Source organism: Chlorocebus sabaeus, chromosome 9 (assembly GCF_047675955.1).
Source record: "Chlorocebus sabaeus isolate Y175 chromosome 9, mChlSab1.0.hap1, whole genome shotgun sequence".
Taxonomy (NCBI): Eukaryota; Metazoa; Chordata; class Mammalia; order Primates; family Cercopithecidae; genus Chlorocebus; species Chlorocebus sabaeus.
Window position 1 is genome coordinate 94,171,494 of NC_132912.1, and position 14,354 is coordinate 94,185,847.

Genomic DNA, 14,354 nt, shown 5'->3' on the forward strand with positions numbered 1-14,354 from the left:
ATTTATCGAACAGCTAGTCTATGCTTTGTGGCAAGTATGGAGATGAATCTGAACAGTTTACTAGATATAATTCCTTAATTTGCCCATCTATGAAATGGGAATGAGTCCCTACTCTACAGTAATACTAAAAGTAGGTTTCCGAGAAGACATGAACAAATCCATGGAAAGTGCTTAGCACAGTCTCTAGTAACCAGCAGTGCTCATTAAGTTGGATTTATTAAAATGTAGCATGGTTCACAAAGCACTTCTGCATGTTTTTTCACTGTTTTCCACAACACTCATGCAACATTAAGCAAATTAATTCAAATACAGTGATTTTGCTAAAGCCACATAATTAGTTAAAAATTGGAAGAGCCAAGACTAAAGGTAATTTTCAGAATTCCTAATTTTACTCTAATACCTTGCGTTGAAGTGTAGAGGCATCTTTTCCAACTTTGAAGAAGAAAATTCATGTTTTTATAAAGGTTATTGTAATTCCTGAACTATTATTAATCATAAATTGAGATAAGAAGATAGCTATTTTACTTGATTAAAGCTGTGCCTGAAACAACAGATTAAACCACTAGAATTTCAACCAACTGACTAGTTTGGGGATGAACTAAGACAAAAACTATGGGTTTGTATGTGTGTGTGTGTGCTCTCACGCGTGTGCACGTATGCGCGTGTATGAAGTGTGACAGGAATTTGTTTAGCTGCAAATGACAGAAGAACTAATATGGATTTAAATAAGACAGGGATTCATCTGTCTCACAAAAAAGAAATCCAGATATAGGCAGTCCAAGCTGGTGTAGCAGTTCTACAATTTCAGGACTGTTCCAGATTCCTTTTCTCTCTCCATCACCCTGTTCTTAGCGTTTTGACATTCATCCTTATGCTTGCAGCCTCCTGTTTGTTGTAGCACCACGTTGACATATCATATCTTCATTTCAGGCAAAATAAAGGTAGCAAATACTTTCCCTAAAATGTCAGCATACACACCTCATTGGCTAGAATAATGTTACATTATTCTACATAGCTGCGAGAAAGTGCAGAAAAGAAATCACTTTTATGTAAGCATATTGTTATGTCAAATCAGGGTGCTCTTAGCAAGACAAAAGGTAAAAATGAATAGCAGTATATGCCATTCTGACTTGTTTTGATGACTTCAGCAGCCTTAGAATACATAAGTTAACTTAGACTCAATAAAAATTTAAATAGGTACATCATGCATAGGATACTTCTGATGTACAATTTAATGTTTTTGTTGTTGTTGTTTTTCTTGGTTTTGTGTGGAAAACAAATGTAAAATTGAGGTTAAGATTTAGAAGAGTTATCAATATATCCAGGTCAGACTATTAGAATTTCACATGTGGCAGTTCTATAGAACTAGTTTATCAAGCACAACTCTTTAATTAGCATTAGAACTAATTAGAACTCTTTAATTAGCATTTCCTTTGAAAATATCTAAACAGGACATCAAAAACCAACTTGAAAACACATACGGCCACCTCAATTTTTACTGTTACTAACAGTTTCTTCTAGTTTAGGTCACTCCTCTATAGGACTTGGTCAAATCAAGATATAGCTAAATGTGGTTTCACCAACATATGCAAACTCCTGTGAATACAATATTTAAAAAGAAACAATAAAAAAGGAAGAAGTTACTTAGGCTTTTAGGCATTTATTAAAGCTCTTTTAAACCTGCCCTCATTACTTTGGTGAACATTTGCTTGCATAAATTCTGAAGAATGAGGTTAAGATACAATGAGGCTCATTAATTAGTGTGCCACTAATTTGGACTTGCTGTTTTACAGCTGAGATGCAGCTCTAAAATGTACTGTCCAATATGGTGGTCACTAGTCACATGTGGCTGCTCAAACACAACTTACATAACATGAACTAAAATTAAAAATTCAATTCCTCTGGCAATAGATACATTTCAAGTGCCCAATAACTACATGACGCCATTGGCTACCACACTGGACAGTGCAGATACAGACCATTTCCCCTAGTATGCGAAGTTCTACTGATAGCACTGCTCTAGAAGATTAAGATTTTAAAGAAGCAATATCAAGACCAAATCATCTGAATGAGTACAGTTCATCACTCAGAGCATTTTTGTAATTTATCTTTGGAAAAGATTTCAGAGCCCCTGTACAAACCACTTTAAGAAAACATCGTTTTGTTTCTTCTGGGTTTGCTAAGTGCCTCCTCAATAGCACACTCCAGGTAGTATGCTACATGTAGGGACTCAAGGACTAATCAGACATAGTCTTTCTCCTCTGTGCCATGACTTATTTGGGGAACAAAAAACTAAGATGTAATGTAATAGGTCTATAAAGGTAAGTATGTACAACATGCTCTGGGAGCAGAAAGAAAGGAATGATTCTATTTAGGACATTAAGAAAAATGCCTTCTTTTGCAAAGAATTCGGCAGAATGCCACACTAGGGGGAAAATTTTCAGCATAAAGGCTTTGAAAGACTACTACGGTATTTTAAAACAAAGGGCTCACTAGAAACTATATATTCTGAAGAGGTCATTCTGGTGGTCATTAGAGCAGGTAAGAAACTGAAGGCAAGACCAGTTGCCAGGCTACAGAAATAATTGGGGTTAGAGATGTTAAGGGCCTTAATTAGGTCAATGGCAATGGGAATCTAGGCAGAGAACAGATTCAAGAGAAGTTTGATTAAAAATACAAAGCTTGATCATCATCTACTTTATTCTTCAGTCTTGGCTCTGTATAGCATTGTGCAATTTAAAAAAAAATCATCCTCTAAAGATTTATCACATCACTGGGGTTATTCTAAAGAATTAGTTGCAAAGACTCCAAACAGTGTTTCAGTATGTTCAACTTTTATAAAAACAAAGGAAGAAACACTGTGGGGTGGGGGGGGGGGGTGTGTGTGTAGACAGATACAAGAGATTTTTTAAAGATACAGAGCAAGGTCTTAGTATCTAAAGTTAGTTTAAATGATTCTGCTAATCTGTATTTTCTGTTTTTCTGTAATGACAAAGCATCTTTTTTTTTTAATAAAGAAAAGTTTTTTTTGTTTTGTTTTGTTTTGAGATGGAGTCTCACTCTGTCACCCAGGCTCAAGTGCAGTGGCGTAATTTTAGCTCACTGCAACCTCCGCCTCCCGAGTTGAAGCGATTCTCCCACCTCAGCCTCCCAAGTAGCTGGGATTACAGGTGTCCACCACCACGCCTGGCTAAATTTTTTTTATATATATATTTTTAGTAGGAACAGGATTTCACCATGTTGGCCAGGCTGGGTTCAAACTCCTGACCTCAAGTGAGCTACCTGCCTTGGTCTCCCAAAGTTTCAGGATTACAGGCATGAGCCACGCACCCAGCCAAATTATTTTTTAAATAGTAATTTTAAAAATCCACAACCATTATACCTAAGAAAGAGTTCTAACAATCTTTTTAACAAGGTCAACATCGCTAAAATAATTTCCCCAAGTTCACTTTAGGACAACACTCAGTTGAAATATTAAAATAAGTTGCACTATTTCATAACTATACCTTCTAAAATTGAGGTATCAGTGGTATAAACCATTCTTAAGTGACCTGTGTACCTATTTTGCTATTGTTCACTACATTAGTATTACCATACATAATTAAAATAGAAGTTGTCTATAATTTCGACCTTCCATTACCTTGTAATTTTGTCTTTCTTTTTCTTCCAGGGAAATAATGAGTTCTCTAACCCTCACTCCCACCCTGCAAAACCCTATTCCCCATAGATATAATTAATGAGCTCAGGTTTTCCATCTGGACCTAGAAACATGAAATGCTGCTTCTGCCTCACTCCTAGTTTTTCCAAAGCAAATGAGTTTATACTTGGATACCCTCACTGTTGCACTTCTGACACCAGGAATAGCTAAAAAGCATCTTCTCCACACCTCTGTACAGAATGGCCAGAGCTCTCTGTATGTCCTGCCTTACCACACTGTCTTCTCCCACCTGGATCTCCAAAAGCACCCTGATGGCAGCTGGGAATGTGTCTCTCAAGCACACCACAAGTTCCCCCAGAGCTATAATTCTACAGCTTTCCAGCAGGCCCCATTCCCACCCTCCAGCCCCCTCCTGGACTATGTATGAGGGAGAGATGAGGTGGTGGATTGAGGACATTTATTTAACAAGAAGTAAAAGGAAATATAAATAAATCATCATTTTTCATATGGAACGCACAAGTGAATTAATCAGAGAATTTGTTAAGAAATGGGTTATTATCTACTCTGGTGCAGTAGCAGAAATTAACATTTCTGACTTGCCTTGTTTCGCCAATATTTAAGCATTTTGTTCTATTGAATGTGACTACATGTACAGACACACTTTTATTTAGTCTCACACATGAAAAAAGAAAGCAGAAGGCCTGTTATCCAAGTGGTTTCTCATCCAAGCATTTTTATAGCAAATTACTAAATCTAGTTGAAAACAATAGGAAAGAAGATACTTTTCCCTCTAGTATTTGTTCTATCAACCTAGACTTAGCAGCACAGAATATCTGGAATTGCAGTTAAAATAGAGGCTTCCTTTTATAAAATAACATTTGAATTGTTGCTGTATCCATGATCAGTATACAGACCTGCTAAAAGCAGAAAATAATGGTATGTTCTTCTCTATGGGATGCGTATTTCAGTAGTTTAAGAAGGAAAGAAAATGCTGAAAAAGAATTTAAGAAAAATATTAATAGAAAGGAGGAGGATGCTTCAAAGTAATGCCTGGATACATCATTCTCCCTGCATTGAAATATTTTTTGCTGACTATACGGCACTTATTCTATACCTTTTGTTAATTAACAAGTAAACAGGTGGCAACAGCAACTATATTAAAGTAGAAAGGCTTGCTATAAATGAAAGTCAGAATTCATAATTTAGAAGGCAACATTGTTTGCTTCAGATCTACTTGTTAAAAATGGTGGGTTTGAAAACATGCAACCTCATCTCATGAAGTACCATAACTAGTATTTAGTTACACTAATAACTCCCAATTATGTAAACAATAGATATCCCCAAATCATATTTGGGTTTGTTTCAGAGATATTTTTGGTTCTTGTATTTGGACCTAGGTACTCTTGATCTAAAAATTCACTCAACCTCGAATAAAATAACGAAGGCACCGGCAAAAAACCTGATAGACCTGAGTATCCAAATCCCTTGCTTTTAATAGGCGATACAGCGCATTCTTACTCTCTCCTTTCTCCTAGATCAGCAGGTGTCTCCACCACTCCAATAGACTGAGGAAAAGGAGGGGGCGACAAGAAAGGAAAGGAAATTGTCTTGGTGTCCTGGTGGTGGAGGTGGGGGGTATAATTAAAAGCTCTCTTCTTCGGCTTTCCAGTTTTTACTCCTATTTTGTAATGATTTGATTGAGGACTGTGCAGCAGAGTTTGGGTATGTACATCTCTAACATAAACGGAAAGGAACAAGGAAGGAATGGATAGGAGACAGCAAAGGGTTGCGGGGAGAGAGCAAAACGTAGGCGCTTGGGGACGGGAAGGGAGAGGCGGATTTGGCAGTCAAAGAGGGACGAGAGGAACAGGAATGGAAAGTGTGGACTGGCCGTCCAATCCTATGGGGGAAGGGGAAAGGGGGGGCCCACCACGTCGCACTCCTCCCCACCTCCAGGCTTTTCCTGTGTAGGTTGAGGCCATCCAGGCGTATACAAAAGGGTCGGTTGCTGAGCCAGAAAAGGCTGTCTCCCGGGCTGCGCGAGCTCGGGGTCGCCTCTCCTGGGCTCAGGAAGGCGGGCAAGTATAAGAAGGCAGAGGCCCAAAGGCGGACAGCTTAGTGGGCGCCTGGAAGAAGAGGCAAAAGGCCACCAGCCCAGACCCCGAGGGCGCTCGCCCGCGGGACTAGGCGCCGCAGGCCAGGGCCGTCCGTGAAGGGTAGTCTGTGCCTACGTCCTGCCCTCCTGGTACCACTCGGACTATCCCCGTCCGCCCCTTTGCAGGGCTCGACTTGTCTCCCCCACTATCCGCCCCTAGTCCAGGTTCTCCTGCGCGGTCCCGGTGCGGGGTCTCCTCCTCGTCATCTCGGGCGACACTCTGCAAACAATATGGCGGCCGGGCGTCGACCGCGGCGCCTTCTCTCCGGGCCCTCGGGGTTGACAAGGGCGGCTACCGCCGGCGCTCCTGACCCGCGACGCGCGAGCCCCGGGCGGGCGGGGGAGGCGGGAGCAAGACACCTGTGGTAGCTGTGGGGAGCCGTGTCCGCGGGCTTGGCGCGCGCGGGGGCGGCCGGCGGGGGTCGCGCGGCCTCGGGCTCGCGCGCAGAGGCGCGGGCGCGGGCGCGGGCGGGGGCGGAGTGGCGGCGGCGGCGGCGGCGGCGGCGGCGGCGGCGGCAGCTAGAAGCTGCAGCCCAGAGCCCTCTCGCGGCCGCGGCGGCAGCAGCAGCGCCAGCCCCAGCAGCACTGAGGCTGCCGCCGCCGCCTGGCGCTCCCGCCGCCCGGCCCGACATGAGTGAGGCGGGTCGGGTACCCTCGCCCGCCACTCCGCTGGTGGTGGCGGCGGCCGCGCCTGAGGAGAGGAAAGGGAAGGAGCCGGAGCGCGAGAAGCTGCCGCCCATCGTATCGGCTGGCGCCGGCGCGACCGCGGTAGGTGGTGGGCCGGGGCCGCCTGGCGCCCCGACGGCGGGAGTCGGGAGGGACGGCGAACGGGCGAGGGCCACCAGGAGGCCCGCGTCTCCCCTGGGCACCCCCTGGCACTCCAGGGAGAGGAACCCAGGCCGCCCTTCCTTGGGCAGAAATGAAAGAGTTGTGCCTCGTGGGCAGCCCAGAACACTTCGCGAGCTACATCTTCCACCCTCGGGAAATGTTGGGGGTGGTCGGTTCCGCTGGATGTTTGCGTTATTTTCTGGGGTTTGGGCCCCCACTTTATCTAAGAGAATTACCTGCATCTTGAGTCGGCATGATCTGTTGGATGAGCATAGGTGTCAGCAGGCGGGAGTGGGTTTTCCACGGAGGTGCCTGCCTGCTTTGGAGGCGCGCAGATTTTTGTCCTTTTCTTCGCGTTTCTTTCCCTTCCCCCTTCAGATTAAACAGGCTGTGCGGCGAGTTTCCACTTAATTGTGACCTTTCCGTTGCTGTCAGGGTAGTGGGAGGTAGATGCATCAGTAATGGTTTTATTTTTCATATGGTACAGACATGTGACTCAGGTGGGGGGAGGCTTTTTGAACCTTGTATTTAAACCCAAGTTATCTAAGCTTAACAGGGATGATTTCCCAGCTGTATCTTCGTAAGGGTTATTTGGAGAGCGCTCTCAGGCTTCAAACTACATATTGCCAGATGATGTCATGGGACAGCCCCCTCCCCCTCTTTCCCTATTTTTACTGGTGGTTGTGACTGGTTAATTCGAAGCACAATTAAAGAAAAAAAAAAAACTCGGCTTTTGCAATTTTTTATTTTGACATAATATTTAAGTACTTTTTGAAAGTTTACTTTGATATATTTAAAGATCATGACTTGTCAAGCAGCTGTGTGTGGAAAAATAGTAAAAGTTTAGTGAACATTATACATTTTATTTTTTCCTACTTGCAATTCATTTCTTAAAACCTCCCTCTTAAATGACTAAGAACTTACTAAAATAGCTCACTCTTCGTTAAGTACTGTATTGGTGTTAGGAATAATTTTTGGATTTGGTAGGTTTTTCAAAAATGTCTGAGGGCCCTGATAACTGGAAATTGTTAAAACAAGCTCTTTAAATCGATGCAGCAAATTGTGAACAGTAATGATACACATTTAAAAGCGTAGTTACAATTGATTGGTAGATTGGAGCTGGGGTTAAGGATTACCCTGGGAAATGCTTTGAAGAAATTTGTCACCCAGCAGCTTGGAGATCTGGTTCCTGCTGCTGGTACCCTATGTTTTCAGATTTTGTATAGGAAGTCTTCAACTCACAGAATTACAGCAGTTCCTTTATATGTTGGTTGTTTAAAACAGTAAATGTATGTACTTATAGAAACAGTTAAATGAGTGGGTTTAGGTCCTCAAGCAAACGCTCTCCCAAAAACCTATTTATCCCAGTGTAACTGAAAAATTGCCGTTTTGGAATAAAAATTTGCAAGTGTCGATACAAGTCTACAGTCTGCTTTGGGATTTCAAGTTTTTCAGATTTTAGAAAGGTAATTAGGTACATATATCATATATTATTTAATACCCACAGTAAGGTCCTAGGCAGTTCTCTCTAATCAAGCATATTAATAACTGCAGTGAAATGTATGTGTTCATGCTAAAGGGAAAAAAGTAGCGTCATGTCAGTTCAGATCAGGTGTATGTTTTTGGCACCAAATGAGTTGCAAAAACATTTCAGTTTCAAGAATTTATAGGACTTTGAAATTGTAAATAGAGGATTATGTACTTGTACTACTAGACAAAGAGAAGACTATATTCAAGAAAAAAAAATCTTGAATTAAACTTTGAAAAGATATAAGTTGGAATAGAAGAGGATAAGGATAAATATGAAAAAACTTGAGGGTTTTTTGTTTTGTTTTGTTTTGTTTTTTTGAGACGGAGTCTTGCTCTGTCGTCAGGCTGGAGTGCAGTGGCGCGATCTCGGCTCAGTGCAATCTCCGCCTCTCATGTTCAAGCCATTCTCCTGCCTCAGCCTTGCTTGTGCCTTATAAAGTCTTTCAGAGTCAGTACCATTGATTTTTTATGACAGGTTTTCTTTTAACAGAATTTATGACAGGATCTGTGGCAGAATGTGTGTGTGTGTGTTTGTCAAAGAGAGACTTCAAAGCTAGAATTCAGAGCTATAGCAGTGAAAAGCTTAAATGTAGAAAATCTATGCTTGGTCCTTAGTCCATCCAAAGGATAAGAAATCCAGGAGAACTGGGGTGGTGATTGACTTTCACAGCAGCTAGGAAGGCCGTGGTATGTGTGGGGAGGGGAAGGAGATCTTGGTGTGTGAGGTAGGTGGGCAGGGAAATACAGCTTATGGCCTCTTGAGTTGTTTTTCAGCCTCCTATAGATTAAACAGAGCTCCTAGAGGTTTGCTTATGAACCTAATTATCATCAATAACTGTTTCTTTGAGACATTCCAGTTATTCTTCCTTTTTGCCCCAGCCTAATGGTTCTGTCTGTCTAGTTTGTGTCTATGACTCAATTTGTGACCCTACAATAGTGGCTTTTTCAGAAAACCATTGTGTCACATTTGTAAATGAATATATATGAATAAAATAATATAAATATTATAAATAGAAGGTCAGTTTACAGTGATCCTAATTAAAGTTGAAGATTTAGGCTATATCGTGTATGTTTACAGACAGGTATGGGGTGGGAGAAAGAATGCTGGAAAGGACAGCCCTAAAGTATTTTATCCTAAGACCATCTAAGCATGAAGGAAGTCCATTCCAGCTAGTGAGGAGGTGCCTAACACAGTGGTTTCAAGCCTGACTGACCGCAGAGTTACCTTGGTAGCATGTTAAAGTCCTCATTCCTACATCTCACCCTAGAGCACCGGTTTTCAACCTTAGATGCACAGTAGAATTAACTGAGGAACTTTTAAAGCCATCATTATCCAGACCCAAATGCAGGCTTGTTAAATCAGAATTTCTGGTGATGTTGCTCAGGCATCTTTTTTTAAATTTAATTCCCCGGGTATACCAAGATTGAAACTTGACACTCTATATACCGAATTAAAAGCTCCATGGGCGAGGTGTAGGAATCTGTATTTTTAAATTACCATCTCCCAAATCTACTTAGTTTGTGGAGCAGCATTTGAAATGAACTTGTGACAGGTATGGATTAAGTGAACGAGAGACAGCAGAAATCAGGCATGGTGGGGAATTGAAAGAAATGGCAGTGAAAGTGGTTCCAGCTGGAGATGCACAAGAGGCTCAAGATAGAGCCCTCAGAGACTTTCAGTGTTTGGGTCTTGGCCTTGCTGCTGTGGAGAGGTGATGCAAGTCCATGGAGTCAAGCAGAATAAAGAATTTGAAGTAGTGTATGAATGTGAAGGGCTGATAATATGAATATTAAATTTACTGAGGTTGATGGATTGGAGTGGAATATTATAAATTAGTTATTGATGTGTTGCAGATGTTTAAAAAAGTGGTGAATGAGAAAGAAGAAAATGCTCAGAGGTGGGGCAGAAATAACGGTGTCAGTGAGGACAAATTTGACTTTTTACTTCTGCACCTAATCAGGTGAACAGAAGAGAGAGGTTCTACATGGGGTAGAACCATCTGGATAGGGTACCGGTACAGTGGGTTCAAGAAAGAGCTAGATTTGACTTAGGTCAGGGTGGTGAAGAGAAATGGGAGGAAATTAGTTGAGAATTTTAAAGGGATGTTAGCCTGTAATAGAAGACAAGAGGAAGAGCTTGAGGGTGAGCATAATGTGTGTGGAGAGGATTTGATGGAGTTTAGTAACAAGAATGAGAAGTTTGCTTATCAGGTGTGTATAAATGGGGTTGATGGAGTCCCTGGGACAAAATGTAACTACAAGTTATTGGACACCTTGTATGTTTAGCTTTATACTAGGTGCTACAAAAAATGCAAAAAGACAAGGTTTTAAAAAGTGGTCTCTGCCCCGGGGTATGCAGGGTTAACACATGAAAAGCAAAGCAATATGTAAAAGCCACAATGAGCCATAGAAACAATTTGTACTATTGGAGATTAGAGAAAGGAGATCACTGTATGCAGAACTATGAAGAAAGGCCTTGAAGTAAAGGTAATTATTTAAGCTGGCTGGCCATTGAAAAATGATAGGATTTGGATAGGCAGAAGAAAGTGGGCAAAGTAATCCAGTGATGAAAACAACATGAGCAAGGCTTAAAAGGAAAAATTAGTGAGTAATAAAGTGAGCCCAGTGGAAGCATGCTGGGAACTTGTGGGAGGTAAGAAAGATTGCATGGGGGCTGGAGCCAGATCACTAGGCAGAGAAGCATAGACAGTTTTTTTTTTTTTTTCCCCCTGTGGTTAGTGGGAAGCTATTGGAATTTCTGAAATAGAGGAACAACATAATGAAATCAGTGGTAGTGTATAGTTAAACTGGAGGAGGAAGAAAGTGAAGAAAAGAACTTTGTAGCTCATGCCTGAAGCAATGAGTGCATCCACTAAGGTGGTGGCCACAGGACAGAGTGTAAGGGATGAGAGCATACACACCATGTGGAACCTAACTAGACAGCAGAAATGAAAGAGAAGAAGCATTAATAAAGGAAAAGGACTCTGAGGTTTCCAGATGAGGTCAATAACATTCCAAATTAGAGAGAGAAAGAGTGTGTGTGTGTGTGTGTGTGTGTGTGTGTGTGTACTTAACAATAATATACCCAGCTAGGTATTTGGAACAATCTTGTATGGAAAATGTTGTGCCCTTTGTTCATTATGCTCTAAACAAGAGGTGAGATGGGAAAGAATGAATGCTATGGTGATGATGTTTTAAGTAATTGAAGAAACTACAGATATTACAAATATACAGAATAAGTGTGTATAACAATAATAGCTACTTATTGAGTGCCTACTCTGTGCGAAGCATTTGCCTTGTATTCTTTTATTTAGTTAAATAATGCAACTGAAAGCAATCACAACAACCCCGTGAGGAAGATATATTCCCACTTCACAGAAAAGGAATCTGAGAGTCAGGTTGTGTGTACCTTGCTGAGGAGTAAAATGGCTAGTCAGGGACAGTGGTTGCTTTGTAACGGAGATGTTTCTGACTCCTATTCTTTGCCCAATTCTGAACACTCTGTATCTGTGGTCATAGGTAATAGGGGCCATGTGGTACAAAGAAGCTGCACCTATGGCATTAATTCTAGTTTGAAAAAGAACTTGTCGCCCAGTAACAAATTTGTTCAAATTTTTGTTACTGGAGATAGAACAATCATGGAAAAGATATGTTCTAGGTTATCTAATTGCTTGTTTATGGTATGAATAGATCATTAAATTATATGTAAAATCAATCTGATTGAAGCAAAATAGTCCAAGAGACTTAATACATAAAAAGGGAGGGCTATGACTGTATAAATACATACCCACCATGTCTTAAGTTTGAGTGGGTTGTAAAGTCTCTTTGTCAACTTTTTTTTTAACTACAAAATCATAATGTAGTGCTTGCTTATTTTCCCCTTCATGAATAACCCATTAGGACACCAATAATTTATAACTATATTTAACAATTGGAGAAAAGCGGTTATTATAAATTCTGAGCCAGAGAACCTCCAAAAAAGTCAAGTATGATTCTGCTTTGCTGTTTGTAACTCTCCATCTATAAAATGGGGAAAATAATAATTGAACCTCCTTCATAAGGTAGAAATGAAGTCTAAATTAATATACATAAAACATTTAGAAAAACACCTTGTACAAAGTAAGCACTCTGTGTTAGATGAGATTATTAAAGTCATGTGTCATATAACAATGTCCCAGTCAATGACAGATCACATAATCTGAAGGTGGTCTAATGCCTTTTCTGTTTAAATATGTTTAGATGCATACTTAGTGTTACAGTTGTCTACAGTATTCAGCATGGTAACATGCTCTATAGGTGTTTGTATCCTATGAGCAATAGACTATATCATATAATCTAGGTGTGTAGTGAGCTGTACTATCTAGATTTGTATAAGTATACTCTGTGATGTTTGCACACCTACAAAGTTGCCTAATGAAGCATTTCTCAGGAAATATCCCCATTGTTAAGCAACACATGATTGTGTTTACAAAGCAACATCTGTAGCTGAAAAGCTGTTTGTAAGCCAGCCAGCCCTTTCTACTCTACTCCTGTCCTGTGGATTTGGTACTTTCCTTCACAGCCTTCTATATCAAGTGTCAGGCCCTGTTTGATTTCCCTATTTTTTCTCCTTTTTTTTTTTTTTTTAATATAGTTTTATAGTTAACTCTGACTGAAGAATCCTTTCTTGAGTGGTAAAATGTTATGCTGATGAGCTATATGAATAACCACTTGTTTTTAAGTTGATATCTGTAACTTGGAGGATATCTGTGTGACATTCTAGTGAGCCATCAGAAAACATTTTTTTGAAATGAATAATTAAATGAATGTGCCTTTTGAAAATAGAAGTTATTGAGATTTTACCAATTCAGCTGAATTGAAAAATCGGTCTGAAATTTGAGTCTGCTTAATATATTTCAAAGTAACTTGGTTTTGTTCTGGATGTTTTTGTTAAAGAACAAGACTCTTAATTGGTTGAGGAATTTTGACTGGATCAAATTGCGCATTTAAAAAGTAATATTTTACTGTTTAAGCATAATGTATTCATGTATTTTTAATATTTTCTTATATTATAAAATAAATGAATAAAATCTCTGATGCCACCTTGCCTTCCTAATGATAAATGAACTGAAATTTCTGAGCTTCAGGACTAACGTTTGTAGGGCTAATTTTCAGTCATCTATATGGTCAATTGCGTTGATTTGTGTGTATGTGTGTGACAAAATTTTGTTTCAGAATCCACATCCTTATTTCCTAGTCTCCATTTAAAGATATGATTTATATCACTTAAACCAATTCCACTTGGGCTGGTGCTTTTTTGGTTGGTAGGGAACTTTCCACCTTGAAAGTAGCTGAGTTTTCATATCTTAGTAGAAGGATGGTAGAACAAAGTTAGCATTTCATGATTTTATAACCTACCATCCTAATAGGGAACTGTGAAAAAACATAAAGAGAAACAAAATATCTTTACCCAGGATCAGGGCCTAAAATAGTCTCTTTGTAGACTCTAAATGATATCATTGCCTCCAGGATGGCTCTGATTGGTAGTTTAGGTCAGTTTATTAAAAAATTGGTAAAACAGGGTATCTTAAATGTTTTCTATTTTAACTTGAAACCTATAAATATGCGTTTATTTATCAGTTTTTTTGTCATCATAACCTTTGTTCAGTATCTCAGGAAGCTACTCATTCTTTTGAAAAAGTAGTTTTTATATGCATCACAGATTCCTGGACTCATTGAGACTAAAGGGTGAATTTTATAGACATAGACGTTCAATTTAAAATATTTTAATTCAGAAACTAAGATAGTGAGATATGGCTTTTAAAGCATTTCATGATGGAACAGCCAGCACTTACTCCTTTTTTCAAAGATTGGGTTAGAATGGGAAGAAAAATGTTGATCTTCTAAGGCAACTTTTGGAGTATAGAGGATGATCAAAGTAAATTTTACCAGAATTTTGAATATAGTAGCACTTGTTAGTCAATTCAGAAGCAATCATGGAAAACCATGGTTATTCTTACTAGCATTGGTAGAAAAATATGATGAAGAAATTGGAAATTTAAGATTCAGTCTCTTCCTCAGTAGAGGTTGCAAGTAGGAACTCATGTATTCAAATAAAATTTAAAATAAGGTTGAAAATATTTAACTATATGTTAATAGCAGAACAGGTACTCTTTAAGTATTTGTCTGTTTAAATATCTTGAG

General features: G+C 39.9%; 1 protein-coding gene and 1 long non-coding RNA gene across 16 annotated transcripts in view; one reads left to right on the top strand and one right to left on the bottom strand.

Moving 5' to 3' along the window:
• LOC103216248 (uncharacterized) overlaps positions 1-7,002 on the bottom strand; it is a 151,319-nt gene extending 144,317 nt beyond the window's left edge. For 11 of the 12 annotated variants that reach the window (XR_012094017.1, XR_012094014.1, XR_012094013.1 and 8 more), the window contains exon 1: positions 6,878-7,002. This is a non-coding gene — a long non-coding RNA (uncharacterized lncRNA). Of the gene's footprint in view, positions 1-4,572; positions 5,187-6,877 lie in introns of those variants that run through there. The other variant, XR_012094015.1, reaches the window with a different exon arrangement.
• The window catches only part of HECTD2 (HECT domain E3 ubiquitin protein ligase 2), a 96,364-nt gene continuing 87,283 nt past the window's right edge, over positions 5,274-14,354 (top strand). For 2 of the 4 annotated variants that reach the window (XM_038009254.2, XM_007963530.3), the window contains exon 1: positions 5,274-5,380. Coding sequence is in view for 2 of the 4 variants with exons in the window: in XM_038009253.2 (XP_037865181.1) it covers positions 6,444-6,581 (138 nt within the window). In the remaining 2 variants the exon portion in view is untranslated. Of the gene's footprint in view, positions 5,381-6,325; positions 6,582-14,354 lie in introns of those variants that run through there. The other 2 variants (XM_038009253.2, XM_007963529.3) reach the window with 2 other exon arrangements.